General features: G+C 38.4%; 1 protein-coding gene across 5 annotated transcripts in view; it reads left to right on the plus strand.

The window, feature by feature from the left end:
• Positions 1–16,303, plus strand: part of EXOC2 (exocyst complex component 2) — a 191,481-nt gene that overhangs the window by 45,937 nt on the left and 129,241 nt on the right. For 4 of the 5 annotated variants that reach the window (XM_066268535.1, XM_066268537.1, XM_066268538.1 and 1 more), the window contains 2 exons: positions 11,843–11,956; positions 14,338–14,462. In XM_066268535.1, coding sequence (XP_066124632.1) covers positions 11,843–11,956; positions 14,338–14,462 — 239 coding nt within the window. The remainder of the gene's footprint in view (positions 1–11,842; positions 11,957–14,337; positions 14,463–16,303) is intronic. The other variant, XM_066268539.1, reaches the window with a different exon arrangement.

Below are 16,303 nucleotides of genomic sequence, written 5' to 3' on the forward strand. Positions count from 1 at the left end.
CATAATTAATATCTTTATATCCTATTTAATCAATGCTTCTAACGCCTTAATTGTGTCTTATTAGTGATTTTTCTTATGAACTGATATAAAGATATAAAGTGTGTTTCTCTTTAAACACTTACTGGTAGATGACAAATTCATTCTGTTAACACTTTAACCATAGCTTTATTTTAGGTTTTTCTAAAATAGGAGAAAATTCTCTACTAATCTCTACATATACTTAACCTTTGAGCTTACACTTGTTATCTGATGTGGTTTACCTGTGGCTGAGAAGGAGTCAGCAAGTGTTTGTCTTGGGAAGTTATCATGTGTGGAAAAAGTCCTGGGGCTTAACAGCTTTTAGTGAGTGAGGGCTGTTCTGGGTCACATCTTTGAAGCTCTTGGGCAGTATGGGTAATTTTGGGAGCTGTTTTAAGGATTTCAGTGCTCTATAAATTTAAGAATTTAAGATTCAAGAAAGTCCAGAACAGAATGGTAATTGCTAGATATTTACTTGAGCATAGTGTCAAGCATAAATAGACTTTGAAGTTGATTATAAAACTTTTAAAGACCTGCTTCAGTACTCTCAAAAGCTAGTTAATTTCATTCCAAAGTCTGCCACAAGTGAAGTGTTGAACAGGAGGGCCCTTTTGATTGTTCTTTCTAGAGTATAAGACTGTTTTATGCATTTTGTATGAGTGTTAGACAAAACTATCAAAGTTAGGCTTGAATTGGATATTTACTATCATAATGTGAATTTCCTTAAATTTTAGTTTGGCGTATACCCACTCTTTGATAACTTTACCTTCTCATATCCTCTCATCTTTGTCTTTAGTTTTCCTGTTATTGCTGCTATCCATGAAGCGGTATGGCTTGAACTCTTTATAATAGTGTTTTTAAAAAATGGTTGTCAGGATAATAATATGCATTCCTTTGATAACATTGGTAACAGCAGCCAGGAATAATGGCACTGAAGGTGCTTGGCTTTTTAAAATTTATCTTTTCTTTTTTGAAAAGTAGTCTAATTTAATCTGGAGACAAACTCAGTTTAAATCTTAATTCTAGCACTTTTGGCAGTATGACTTTGAGCAGGTTGCTCAACTTTTCTCTGCTTTAGTTGGAGTGTCTGTGCCATAGAGACACAGGGTTGTAAGGGTTCAGTGAGTAAATGTTACTTTAGAGCAGGGGTCCCCAAACTACGGCCCGCGGGCCACATGCGTTCCCCTGAGGCCATTTATCCAGCCCCTGCCGCACTTCCGGAAGGGGCACCTCTTTCATTGATGGTCAGTGAGAGGAGCATAGTTCCCATTGAAATACTGGTCAGTTTGTTGATTTAAATTTACTTGTTCTTTATTTTAAATATTGTATTTGTTCCCATTTTGTTTTTTTACTTTAAAATAAGATATGTGCAGTGTGCATAGGGATTTGTTCATAGTTTTTTTTTATAGTCCGGCCCTCCAACGGTCTGAGGGACAGTGAACTGGCCCCCTGTGTAAAAAGTTTGGGGACCCCTGCTTTAGAGTAATGTCTTGCTCATAGCAAGTGCTTAGTAAATGTTAGTCATTATTACTATGATTTTTTGCTCTTCATGTATACGTACTACTTAGTGCTTTGCCACTTAGGAAAAGAATCTCTTTTTTAATGATTGTTAAGATTTCAGGATGATAAATTGTATTAAAATCTTTTATTTTTTTCATTTTTCTTAAGTGAGAAGCTGGGAGGCAGAGTGACAGACTCCTGCATGCTCCCCGACCAGGATCTACCCAGCAATCCCCTGCCAGTGATGCTCTGCCCATCTGGGGCCGTTGCTCCATTGCTCTGCAACTGAGCTATTTTTAGCCCCTGAGGCAAGGCCATGGAGCCATCCTCAGCACCTGGGGCCAACTTGCTCCAACTGATCCATGGTTGTGGGAGGGGAAGAGAGAGATTGAGAAAGAGAAGGGGAAAGGAGAGGGGTGGAGAAGCAGATGATTTCTTCTCCTGTGTGCCCTGACTGGGAATTGAACTCAGGACATCATATGCTGGGCTGACCTCTACTACTGAGCCAGCCTGCCAGGTTGTATTAAAATCTTAAAAGGATTATGTACAGTAATTCACCGAGAGTGTAAATGGTGATAAATTTAGCAATAATATATTTTAGAGCTGTTATTTAAGTTTGAGTAGTATTTGCTCAGCCACGGGATAATTAAAAGATAGTTTTTGAAAAGGTAAGGTCATGACTCATACATATGTAACATGAACACATGCCAGAACTTTTGTTTATTTCATTAGTTAATGGGAAAACCTGAGGGAATTCCAGAGTACAGACATGAATAGGCAATGAGGAATGCTAAAAGATACAAAACTGGCCACTTCTACTGTATGGTAATTAGTTGTATCTTCACCTGACAGGTACTTCTGTGGCCAGGGATCCCTGCTCACCATCAGGTCTCCACAAGTTAATTTCTGTTTCTGTAACAGAATTACAAAATTGAGACAGAGAAGCACAGATCCTTGTGGAGTCAGAAGACTCTGAGAAAGTCCTCCAGATAAGGACAGGACATCTAGGGACCTTTTCTTTGTTTGTTTAAAGTCTTTACAGTTTGGAATACTGTGTGGCCATGAAATAGAAGGAAATCTTGCCTTTTGTGATGGCATGGATGGACCTGGAGACTATTATGCTGAGTGAAATAAGCCAGGCAGAGAAAGACAAGTATCATATGATTTCACTTATATGTGGAATTGAATGAACAAAGTGAACTAAAGAATGGAGTAGAGGCAGAGGCAGGGTCACAGGGAGCAGACTTGTGCTGAGGGACAGCTGTCAGAGGAAAGGGGGATGAGGTGATGGGATCAGAGAAGGTGAAGGGATTAGTGAAATTATATGTACATAACAGAGATACAGATCACAGGACAGCAAATCCCAGAGGAAAGGGGCAAGGGAGTTAGGGGGAGGGGGTCAAAGGGGTATAATGGAGGATAAGGGAGTGGGAGTGACGGAGTTACAATATATTGAGTGGAACACTTGAATCCATGTTAACACAATAAATTAAAATTAATAAAAAATTTAAAGAACAAATAAAGGCTTTATAGTTGTTCCAGTCTAAAGAAAGAAAGGATGGACAGACGGGGAAGCAAGGAAGGGAAAGGTGAAACTGGGCAGTGTTATACAAACCAAGAGGAGAGAATGTTTTTGGTCAGAAATGCTCCTCCAGTTTGTCTTTTAAATATTATTAGGAAAAACGTATTTATTTTATTGAACTTTGACCTCAAATAGAGAGGTATTATTTTAGAAAAAGAAGAGAACCAGAAAGGAAAAGCAGATCTTAAAATACTGGTAGAGTGGCTTTCATTATTTTTTAGATGAAAGCTTTGGTCTTCATAGAGAATGCTATTACATTTAGATTAGAATTCCTAAGAGCACTTTCTTATTATCTGTCTTTTATTTCTGTTTATGAGTATCATTTGGGGGCTTCTTTTAAAATTAAAAGGCGGAAGACCTATTTTTAATATTTTAAAAATGTCATTGGAGAAAGGATTTTAATCTTACTTTCTGTTGAAATAGATTAATTGAGAAGGTTTGAAGAATTATGACTACCTGTTATAAAATACTCTACTGTGGCCTTTTTGAATTATCATGTTAAAGTGGTAAGGCCACCTTTGAAAGATAAATCAGCTTCTGGGAATTGCATTGAAAATGTTTATAGAAATTCTTTTCAGCGGACAGTCAGATGTACACTGTGAAACAATGAGGAGTCCTGTTGGTTTGTGACCAGCTCATCTGAATGTGAAAAAAAAGTGAGAATATAGTTTTCCTGTTACTGTTTGATGTGAGTCAGAGTTTAATGAATCTTTCATTGGTATACTTAACATACTACATACTGTCCTCTTTCAGCACACAAGTTTAACAACTGGCATGTATTGGCCTCCTTCCACTGCTAACATCATTCATGTTCCTAAATTTTTAACTGATGTTTTACACATATGGTGCCTTGATACTTATAAAAATTTTACCAATTGTTCAGAAACAACCTCACTTTGAACTGTGACTAGGATTTGCTTATAAAAGGTTTTTTTTTTTTTTAATTAACTAATTAATTTTTTTACAGAGACAGAGAGTCAGAGAGGGATGGATAGGGACAGACAGACAGGAACGGAGAGAGATCAGAAGCATCAATCAGCAGCCTTTCTCTGTGACACCTTAGTTGTTCATTGATTGCATTCCCATATGTGCCTTGACCATGGGGCTACACCAGACCGAGTAACCCCTTACTCAAGCCAGCGACCTTGGGTCCAAGCTGGTGAGCTTCGCTCAAACCAGATGAGCCCGCACTCAAGCTGGCAACCTTGGGGTCTTGAACCTGGGTCCTCCACATCCCAGTCCGATGCTCTGTCCACTGCACCACCGCCTGGTCAGGCAGAAGTCTGTATTTTTTTATTTATTGTACTGATAGTCACAAATGTATGTGTTCTTTGTATGGCTTAAAGTGTAATGGAGATAAGCTAACCTGAAAAAGAAGGTAAACGGGTTTATATAAATAAAGTCTTTACTAGGTTTTATATCTTAAAAACAATATTTTTTGTAACAAGAGAATATTTATAAATAATGTTTATGGAGATGGTACATATTTGGGAGTGAGGACATAGAATGGACTTTGCCTCTGTTTTTGTATGATCTACAACTGTGAAACTGTTACCAGAACGGCTATCTAATGTAGTCAATTGATACACCACTAATACCTGTTTTATTTTTACATGTTCTGTATGGACAACACAAACCTGGTTTATTTCTCATTCGTTTGGCTTTCTAATAAAAAGAAAAGTTGACCACTTTTCTTGTTACATTTAGAAAACAAAGAAAGGTGGCAAATAATTCTTAGTTTTAGTACAGAAGAGAAAAACCTTGGGTAAATTTACCTTTAGAAATTTTATAAAAACAGCCTGACTAGGCAGTGGCACAGTGGATAGAGTGTTGGCCTGGAACGCTGAGGACCCAGGTTCGAAATACTGAGGTTGCCGGCTTGAGCGTGGGATCATAGACATGACTCCATGGTCACTGGCTTGAGCCCAAGGTCTCTGGCTCAGCTAGAATCCTGCAGTCAAGGCAAATAGGAGAAAGCAGTCAATGAACAACTAAAGTGCTGCAAAAAAGAATTGATACTACTTATCTCTCTCCCTTCCTGTCTGTCCCTCCATCTCTCTCTCTCTAAAAAAAATAAAAAAATAAAAAAAATCAACAAATTTGTGAGGTACGATATAGTGCCTAAGTCCAGAAACTATATCAGACAAAAAAAACCAAAAAGAACACAACTAAACACAAGTTTATGATATTTAATACAACAGAGTGAAAACAAAGGTGCTAAAAATGTAAAGCTAAAAGAAATGACACATTCTCAAAAGAATGTGTTAACCTCCCCCTTTTATTGTGTTAACCTCCCCCTCCTCTCATTTTTCCATCCACCAAATCAAGAAAACGTATTTTCTTCATGCAAACACAGAATAACACAGCTTTCATTAGACCTCACTCCATGTGAGTGTTTAGAATTTCTCTCAAAATTATTTTTATTTTCTTTGCTCATGGGTTATTATTGCAGATTCTTCTCCACTTGAAAGTGAAGCTGATATGTTATCAACATTCCTGTTAGTTTTATCTGGCCACTCAATATATCTGCATCTTTCCATGACATGGTCTCAAGGCTTTATCGGTTTAGATTTAAATGTGCACTTACACTGCCATCCAATAGAAAGCATGTATTTTAGTGGTGGCAAGAGTTGTCATCTGCAACTTTTATGATTCTTTAATGAAAAGATCTTGAATTTACATTGACTATATGTTGCTTTCTCTTTCCAACTTCAAGTTATTAGATTAACAGTATACAGTATATTTAATTTGAATTACTCAGAATATGCCCTATTGAAATTATAAACTGTAACTTCATTTGGTGGGTCAGAGCCTAAAATCTTGTTACTATGAACAAATGTTTGCGTTCTTTCTAATTCTCCATTGACATAGTGCTTCTTCCTTACCTAACACTGTATTAAGACCATCAGCAATTTTCTGCATTCTAAATTAACTCCTCCTGCATTCTCCCTCTAAATTTCTAACTTTCTAAATTTGTAGTTGTGGTTTTATTTCATACCTAAGATTCTCTGGTTCTTTATTAGACAAGAGAAGTACTGGGTACAAATCTCAACTATTTACATGCAACCTCTCTGAGGCTGTTTGCTCACTGTAATATGGGAATATATAACTCACAACCGGTTGTTTTGATTATCAAATGTAATGATACTTATGAAAATAATTACTAAGTATAAAGAATAAAAATAACAGCAAATAACATGAGCATTTGTTTTGTGTCAGAACTGCTAAGCCTTCCACATGCATTAACTACTGTCATCTTTAAACATTCTTAAGAAAAAGTTTTTATGATCTCATTAGCCTAGTGATAAATGTAACCGTGGAGAAGTTACATAACTTCTCCAAGGCTGTACAGATTTAAGAAAGAAGGAAATACTGTCATTTGTAACAACATATGTTGACCATGATCTCATGCAAGACAGAAACAGAATTCAAATACGGTCTGATACAGTATGGTTTTCAAGTAAATTTTTTAAGCATGACTTAACTGTCAGACCTCTGGGGACTGTGTAGTCTTATCCAGTTCACCATGGCGTACAACTGCTGTATTTTCGTGTTTTGCATTTGCATGTTATATTTTTTTGCTTCACTTGCAATCATTATATCATAGATCATTTTTTTGATATTGTCATTCTTAGCTCTAGTGACCCCTCTTAACTCTGTTGCTTCGATATAGGTGGTGAACCACCCAACCAAAACAAACCACAGGGTTTGAGTGAAGGATAAAGAAGAGCTCAGGTTAACTCCTCAGAGGTTTTTTGTTGTTGTTTTTTTTGTCAACTGTGTCTTTAATCTTTGAGTTTGGAACTCTTCCTTGTTAGATGAAGATATCACATAGTTAAATAATATGTAAAGACTGTAGGTAGGGATTTAGTGGATATCAGATGATTTTGTAGTATATTTTTATTGTTAAGATTATATAACATTCGGAGCAAATGAATTGTTAGGATTGCAGAGAACTGTAGTTTAGGTATTGTACAGGAGTAAGGCTGACAGTCATAGATGCCACTGCACACCTCTCCCTTACACAGATGATGACAGACCGCACTCATTCATCAGGCCATTCTTTACAGTTTAGGCAAAGCCACATGATTCTTGAGACAGCAGTCTGACGACACTGCTTACTAGTTTAGGTGGAACTATGGGATGAGCTAGCGCACCCGAAAGGAGGGTTTCCAGTTACTTAGCTAGGTCTCTGCCTAAGTTTGTACTCAGTTATTATATTCTGTGAAAGTTCTAACTTGGAAGAATGATTTACAAATAAATAAAATGAGAAAAACTTTCAAAGGTGATGGGATTTTATTACTAAGTATCAAACCAGCATGAAGAATCCAAAGCAAAATAGACTTCCTTTTATTTTTCTTTTACGGAGACAGAGAGAGTCAGAGAGAGGGATAGATAGGGACAGACAGACAGGAACCAGGAGAGAGATGAGAAGCATCAATCATTAGTTTTTTGTCGCGACACCTTAGTTGTTCACTGATTGCTTTCTCATATGTGCCTTGACCGTGGGGCTACAGCAGACCGAGTAACCCCTTGCTCAAGCCAGCGACCTTGGGTCCAAGCTGGTGAGCTTTTGCTCAAACCAGATGAGCCCGCGCTCAAGCTGGCGACCTTGGAGTCTTGAACCTGGGTCCTCCACATCCCAGTCTGATGCTCTGTCCACTACGCCACTGCCTGGTGAGGCCAAAATAGACTTCTAAAGTGTTGTTCTCTAGCTCTTTTTCAAAGACTGTATAATGAAATGAGCAATGAGCTTAAACAATACAAATACACAACACAGACAGTATGAAGATTTAGACCAGGGGTTGGGAATCTTTTTGGCTGAGAGAGCCATGAACGCCACATATTTTAAAATATAATTCTGTGAGAGCCATACAACGACCCATGTACGTTATGCATTATCCAATAAAAATTTGGTGTCCCAGAGGACAGCTGTGATTGGCTATAGCCACTCGTAACCATGAACGTGAGCAGTAGGAAATGGATTGTAATACATGAGAATGTTTTATATTTTTAACATTATTTATTTTATTTTATTTTATTTTCATTTTTCTGAAGCTGGAAACAGGGAGAGATAGACAGACTCCCGCATGTGCCCGACCAGGATCCACCTGGCACGCTCACCATGGGGCGACGCTCTGCCCACCAGGGGGCGATGCTCTGCCCATCCTGGGCGTCCCCATGTTGCGACCAGAGCCACTCTAGCGCCTGAGGCAAAGGCCACAGAGCCATCCCTAGCGCCCAGGCCATCTGCTCCAATGAGCCTTGGCTGCGGGAGGGGAAGAGAGAGACAGAGAGGAAAGCGCGGCGGAGGGGTGGAGAAGCAAATGGGCGCTTCTCCTATGTGCCCTGGCCGGGAATCGAACCCGGGTCCTCCGCACGCTAGGCCGACGCTCTACCGCTGAGCCAACCGGCCAGGGCCAACATTATTTTTTTTATTAAAGATTTATCTGTGAGCCAGATGCAGCCATCAAAAGAGCCACATCTGGCTCGTGAGCCATAGGTTCCCGACCCCTGATTTAGACTGTAATCTTTTAACTTTTGAAGCCAGTGGTTTAGTCTCGGATTTACTAAAACTGAGGTGATGCCTGCTTGATGTCCATGATTGTCTTAGTCTTGTTTCATCTTCTTGTCTGTTACTACATTGTTAAGCAGTGTCTTCCCCCTCACCTCCAATTAAGGAAGAAAACTTCATAGTTTGTGGGCCTTTTTCTCTCCTTACTGAGGTAGTAACATAATAAATGTTGGATTCTGGATTAAAATATAGGGTTTACAAAGGAGATCGTGGAGCACCAGTTTTGATGCCTGTGTTCCTTGTGCTTTTAGGGAATATGAAGGGATAAAGTAGAGGAATTAGTAGAGAAGGGAAAGATTTGTGAGATTTCTTGAGAGCTTTGATAAGATGTTAAGGGAAGGTAGGTAGAAAGTGTGCTCTTCACTCTTGCCTGGCAAGAGAAGCTTCCTTGGGACCCCTAGGTACAAATGTTTCCCGCAGTTATGAGACAGAAGCCCTGGCACCCAAGAGCCGTCGAACAATGCACGTGAACAGTAGAGGTGTCTGTGTGCCTAGAGAAGGGTATTTTCTGGGAGCACTTCTCTAGAGAGAGTGGGCTCGCTCCAGACCATTGTAAAATTGTACCTAAGGAGTCTGGTCACCTGCAAGGCAAGGGCTCAAACAGGTAGTCGTTTTGGGGTGAGGACAGAGTTTTAATCTTAGACTGGGTTGCCTAATTTCTGAATTGAAGCTGTGTTTTTAATAACGTGGAATCTCAGATAAGAGTAAATAGAAGTCATCAGATCTGTCCATATTTTCTTTGAGGATGGGGATAGTGTCCCCACTGAATAAATTTTAAAGAGACACTGGACTCATATAATGCATCTATTTGTTTTTCCCATGTCTCCTGTGTCCTACTTAGCAATTTTTCCCATTTGTCACATTCTTGCCTTAACTGCTCTGTATAGTATGCATTCATTTTCAACAGCTCTTTATTTCCATCTGTTGATCTGACTTGAATGTTATGGGAATATGCATATCAAATTCCTTTCTAAAACATGATGATTTAGAGAGTTCAGTTTCAAAATAACTGTCTTGCTAATTTTTTGAGATTATGAACAAAGAAAACTTTACAGATTTATATGCATTTTGTTATATCAATAAATGAACCATTCGCTACGGCCTTCCTTTAACAGAACACTCCTTTGAAAGCTTTATAGATATGAAATATATATGAATATTTGTAAGTTTTAAATTTTTTTATAGAATGCTGTATAAATTTTCTATTTATAAATATAATGGTTTGGCCAGAAAAAATATATATTCCAATTTTATAAAGGATTATGTACTGACTGAATACATTTAAAAGAAAATATGTTTTGAAACCTATTCTGTTATGAACAGAAATTACATATCTTTTTACTCTGCTGTTGGTTTTTAAGTCATGCTTCCTAATGCATAATTAATTTGCAATGGATACTTTAGAAAAGCAAACAAAAAGTAAAGAGGCACCAGGCTATAAAATAATGTAGCCCTGGCTGATTGGCTCAGCGGTAGAGTGTCGGCCTGGCATGTGGAAGTCCAGGTTCGATTCCCAGTCAGGGCACACAGGAGAAGCGACCATCTGCTTCTCTACCCCTCCCCCGTCTCTCTCTCTCTCTCTTCCTCTCTCATAGCCATAGCTAAAACAGTTCTGAGCAAGTTGGCTCCAGGTGTAGAATATGGCTCATGGCCTCGCCTCAGGCACTGAAATGGCTCGCTTGCCAAGCAACAGAGCAGCAGCCCCAGATGGGCAGAGCATCGTCCCATGGGGGCTTATTGGGTGGATCCCTGTTGGGGCACATGCAGGAGTCTGTCTCTGCCTTCCCTCCTCAATAATAATAATAATAATAATAATAATAATAATAATAATAAAATAATGTTGTGTCCTGTTCATATCCTGTGAGTTGGGCTTATCCTAAGTTTATGGGGGTGAGGAACACATTTCAGTCAGAGGGGATAGCAAGATCAGAGGAATAAAAGTAAACAAACACAACATGCAAGAAAATATAATCCTTTTGAAGTTGCTGAAGCTTCAAGTTTGAGGATAAGAATAGAATAGTCCTGAGATATGAACAGGTTTGGATAATGGAGACACTTAACTACAGAACTTTGGACTTTATTTTGCACAGATGAAGGGATGGGAGTATCGTTAGGACTGCTAGCTAATTAAGCCCATGGTCGCAAGTTCTGCCCATGTTCACTTTTGCTCACAAGCATAACTGGCCTCCAGCATCGAGTCTGACCTATATTTACTTAGTATTTGAATTAATAAGTAAGTGAATTGATCTAGAAATTGACATTAAAAATGTAGGCAAGAAAGTGACCCATAAGCGGTGATGTCCTGTTGCCATTTTCGACAATATGGATGGACCTTGAGAACATTATACTCAGTGAAATAAGTAAATCAGAAAAAGCTAAGAAGTATATGATTTCACACATAGGTGGGAAATAAAACTGAGACTCATGGACATAGATACGAGTGAAGTGGTTACTGGGGAAGAGAGAGGAGGTAAGTAAAGGACAAATACACAGTGATAGATAATGATTTGACTTTGAGTGATAGGTACACCACATAATCAACAGTTCAAATGCTATAGAAATGTTTACCTGAAACCTATGTATTCTTATTGATCAAGGTCACCCAATTAAATTTAATTTATAAATAAAAGAATAAATGTGAAAAAGAAAGTGAGCTAAAGATAATGTGTTATCAACTTTTCTTAAAATTATTTCAGACACAGGGAAATAAGTTAGATCTAATTTTATTAGTAAGCCTATCATTAAGCATTCATTGGTATGTCTTAAACCAGCTTTCATATAGGTCTTTAAAATATTTTTAACAAACTGATCTAATGTTTTGAAATATCACTGTATCCAGATTTTGATTTTTACCTATCGATTAGGACCTAATTTCACATTTGGATAGATTTCATAAAATGTCAACTTAGTCTCTTTAAACTTTATATTCTAGTATTAATGCAATTTTTATATTTTAATAATTTCCTATCACATATAATCAAAATTGCTACATAAGAAATCAGTTGAGGTGTAGTAAATATATTTTGTAAGCACTTGCAAATGTAGGCTTCATAATGTAGATGAATATGGTTTGTATATGAATATTATACTAAGTACGCCTGGATATCGGTTACATCTTTTTAAGTAATAGAACTGGAAATATATTTTAAACTTTTTTTCTCCCTCAGAAGTAAATTTCTCCAGAAGGACTTGGAAATGCTGTTCCCTGGAATGAGTGCTGATTTTACAAGTGAGAATTTTTCAGCTGCCTGGTATCTTATAGAGAACCACTCATCCACCAGGTTAGTGATGTGGGACTGTTGATTGTGCCTTGTTTCCCTCGGATGCAGGTAGTAGGATTATACAGTAGGTTGGGTTTTAGGTCTAGCTCTACCATTTCAGAGCCCTTTGACTTTGCGTGAGCTCATGAATGTCTCTGGGTACCTATTTTCTTATTTGTAAAACAATTATTAATGGACCCTTATTTTTTACCACCGTCTTGTTTCCATAGGTTTCATTATTTATGCAACCCATCAAAGCTTTGTGGAGTCTCACCTGGTTACCTAAACTGATGTCTAAATGTGACCTCTTCTAACTCAAATAACAAAACTTTCAAGTCCTGGTGTAAAGTAGGGAACACACCTCCTTCCCAGACCATAGAGCAAAGGAAAATGGCTTGGTTTATCATTTTGTAAAAACTTTGTTTAAAATTAGGCAAAAAAATTAGACAAGGTCATATACAGTGGTGGGCAAAAGTACATTTACAGTTGTGAGCATGTGAAAGTTTATTCTTACATTATTATTTGTTAATTGTATAATTTTCCGTATGATCAACTATAAACCTACTTTTGCCTACCCTGGTATCTAATGTAAAGCACTTCTTTTTGTCTGCTAATTAAATTTTACCCATTCTTTCTGCAGAATCAGGTTTTTAACATTTTTGCAGACTGTTTTAAAACAATTATATTTAGTAAAAACGTTTGAATAAATGTTACTGTTTTTGTTTTTTCCTTTTCCAAGTGAGAGGAGGGGTGATAGACAGACTCTTATCCACCTGGCAACCCCGATCTGGGCCAATGTTCTGCCTATCTGGGGCCATGATCTCACCCAAGGTTTTTTTTAGCACCTGAGGCAGAGGCCATGGAGACATTCTCAGTGCCTGGGGCCAATATGCTCGAACCAATTGAGCTATGGCTGCAGGAGGAGAAGGGAGAATGTGAGAGAGAGAAGAGGGAAAGGGAGAGGTGGAGAAGCAGATGGGTGCTTCTCCTGTGTGCCCTGACTAGGAATTGAACCCAGGACATCCACACACTGGGCCGATACTCTACTGTTGAGCCAGCTGACCAGGACCTGAATAAATGTTTTATTGCTTGAAATTGATATTCTTGAAAAGTTAACTTGTTAAAGTATAAATTAGAAATTCTTTACCTTTATTTTATTAGGAGGAAAACCATTAGCTGAAACATGAGGAAATACTGGTATATACACAGAATAAATTTGGCCTGATAATTTTTTTTTTTTTTTTTTTTTTTGGTATTTTTCTGAAGTTGGAAACAGGGAGGCAGTCAGACAGACTCCCGCATGCGCCCGACCGGGATCCAACCGGCATGCCCACTAGGGGGTGATGCTCTGCCCATCTGGGATGTTGCTCTGTCGCAGCCAGGGCCATTCTGGCACCTGAGGCAGAGGCCACAGAGCCATCCCCAGTGCTCGGACCAACTTTGCTCCAATGGAGCCTTGGCTGCGGGAGGGGAAGAGAGAGACAAAGAAGAAAGAGAAGGGGAGGAGTGGAGAAGCTAATGGGCGCTTCTTCTGTGTGCCCTGGCTGGGAATCGAACTTGGGACTTCTGCACGCCAGGCTGACGCTCTACCACTGAGCCAACCAGCCAGGGCCTGATAAATTTTTTAAACAAACGTCTGAACTCTTATTATAGGAGGTGGTTGTAATTTTACATTATGGCTGTGCTTTTTCTATTACTTTGAGTCAGAATTGTCTTTCTTCTGTGTCAGGCTTTCATGGCACTCAGTATATTCAGTTTTATAGACAGATTATCTTAGCTCAGATAGAAATAAAACTGCTAAAATAAGGAAGACTGCCTTTTTTATTTCCCTCTACTTGAGATGTAGAGATAAAATATTGTGGCTTTTTATTTAAATTGTGAGTTGAAAACCTCCCTCAGGTTTTCTATAGTTTCACTGCTAATGACAGGATTAGCTATTGATGTGGTAAGGATAACAGCGTGTACAATTTGTATCCAGAGTACAGAAATGAACACACAGAGAAGGCCCAGCCTTAGGTGGCTTCCACCACTGCATGACCTAGGCCTTTCCACCAGGCAGATGATATTCAGTACTCCTTATCACCTTACATATGTATAAATGGTATATATTGGTTATAAAAGTATTTATGTGGTTATTTACTTCATAGGGGCTTGATATTCTATTTGAATTAACCATTTGAGGGCTACTAATCTCTTTTCTAGCTGCTGCAATTTGGGCATTCATAATAAAAGTTTTATCTCTAGGTAAAAATTTAAAAGCTTTTATTTTCATCTGGTTATGTATTATATCAGACTCTTAACTTTCTTAATGCAGGCTTCAGTATTTTATACTTAATGCATTGTCTTATTTCTTTTTTGCTTGTTAGGAGTGTCAAACTCTTGGTTTTTTTATTTCATTTCAGTTTTGAACAGCTCAAAATGGCAGTCAGCAACCTGAAGAGACAGGCTAACAAGAAGAGTGAGGGCAGCTTGGCTTGTGTGAAAGGGGGTCTCAGTACATTCTTTGAAGCCCAGGATGCTCTCTCAGGTAAAGTGACCCTCAGAGCCATCTGCTGTGGCTTCCACAACAGAAACTTGACACTGTGTTTGCAGGGTGTTTACAGGGTGTTACATTTGGTCTGTATTTATAATAGTTGAGATCTAAAATGTGCCATAAACATTTGTAGGCTAGGCTGGAATCTCTTTGAAGGCTTGGTACTTTAAATATTTGTCTCTGAGGCTTTTATAGACGTATGGTATATGTGTGAAATAGGAGACTACTTTGCTTCTCCACAGTCCCAGTCTCCAGGGCTGATAAGTAATTAAATACCAATGGGTAAAATTCTAGAATTTTAAAAATCCTTTTATAGCCATCAATATCTTACACATGTGACTGATTCTATAAATGTGACTCATTGTGTGTTTGGTTTGGAAAGGACTGATGGCAATGTATTACTCTTTGTAGCCGTCATCCCACCAGTCCCACTGTGTGCGTCATCATCTCAAGGGGATTGTATTGAATAGAAAAATGTAGCTTTAGACATTTCAGGGAGAAATATTAGGTATGTTTTCTTTCCCCCTATAACTACCTTTAATAGACATCAAGCTATTGTTTATTTATTTAAAAGTAAAATATATTAATAAAAACCAGTGCTTTTAAAAAATGAAAAACCTATAATATAGAACCTATATAGCTAAGTACTGACTGTAGACAAGGAGGCCACACCTTCTTAGAAAGACTACATTTTAAAATTAATTTGTAGTCTTAAAGTGTAGATAGCCTTTTATTGTTTTTTAATTTTTTTTAATTTATTCATTTTAGAGGAGACAGAGAGATAGATAGAGAGAGAGAGAGAGAGAAAAGGGGGGAGGAGCAGGAAGCATCAACTCCCATATGTGCCTTGACCAGGCAAGCTCAGGGTTTTGAACCATTTGACCTCAGCGTTCCAGGTTGACGCTTGATCCACTGCACCACCACAGGTCAGGCACCTTTTATTGTTTTTAAAACCCCTTTCTCTTAGGCTAAATATGTATAGCTGACTTCTGACAGGTAAAAAATTGGATCTGATACAGCTTTTCCCTTGTAGGTAGAAGTTAGGTTTTTAGAGTAAAATGTGAATGCCTAGGATGGAACAGAAGTTAGGTAATCTTCTTTGATAAATATTCTGTACCCCATAATTTTTGATGGTGTACTTTTCTTTCTTTGTGCTTATTGATATTCTTAGTTATCAATGTTTTCAACATTAGAAACCTGAGCATATATAAACAGTTTAGTATTATTAGGTAGAATTTAGTTATGAATATACCTAGTAGCTATACAAATGATAATTTGCCATGTGTGATTAGCAATTCTCATAGATCATTGTAATTAAAACTATTTCACTCAGCAAAAATACATATTTGACTCTTCCCTCTACCCTTTTTAAAATATATATATATATTTTTTTGTATTTTTCTGAAGTTGGAAACGGGAAGGCAGTCAGACAGACTCCTGCATGCGCCCGACCGGGATCCACCCGGCACGCCCACCAGGGGGCAATGCTCTGCCCATCTGGGGCATTGCTCTGTTGAAACCAGAGCCATTCTAGCACCTGAGGCAGAAGCCATAGAGCCATCCTCAGCGCCCGGGCCATCTTTGCTCCAATGGAGCCTTGGCTGCGGGAGGGGAAGAGAGAGACAGAGAGGAAGGAGAAAAGGAGGGGTGGAGAAGCAGATGGGCCTTCTCCTGTGTGCCCTGGCTGGGAATCGAACCCGGGACTCCTGCACGCCAGGCCCACGCTCTACCACTGAGCCAACCGTCCAGGGCCTATACATTTTTGTATATACACATATTTTTATTTGTTTATGGTTTTACTTCTGTAAATGGCTTCACTATTGACATATTTCAAG

Source organism: Saccopteryx bilineata, chromosome 3, assembly GCF_036850765.1.
Source record: "Saccopteryx bilineata isolate mSacBil1 chromosome 3, mSacBil1_pri_phased_curated, whole genome shotgun sequence".
Lineage (NCBI taxonomy): Eukaryota > Metazoa > Chordata > Mammalia > Chiroptera > Emballonuridae > Saccopteryx > Saccopteryx bilineata.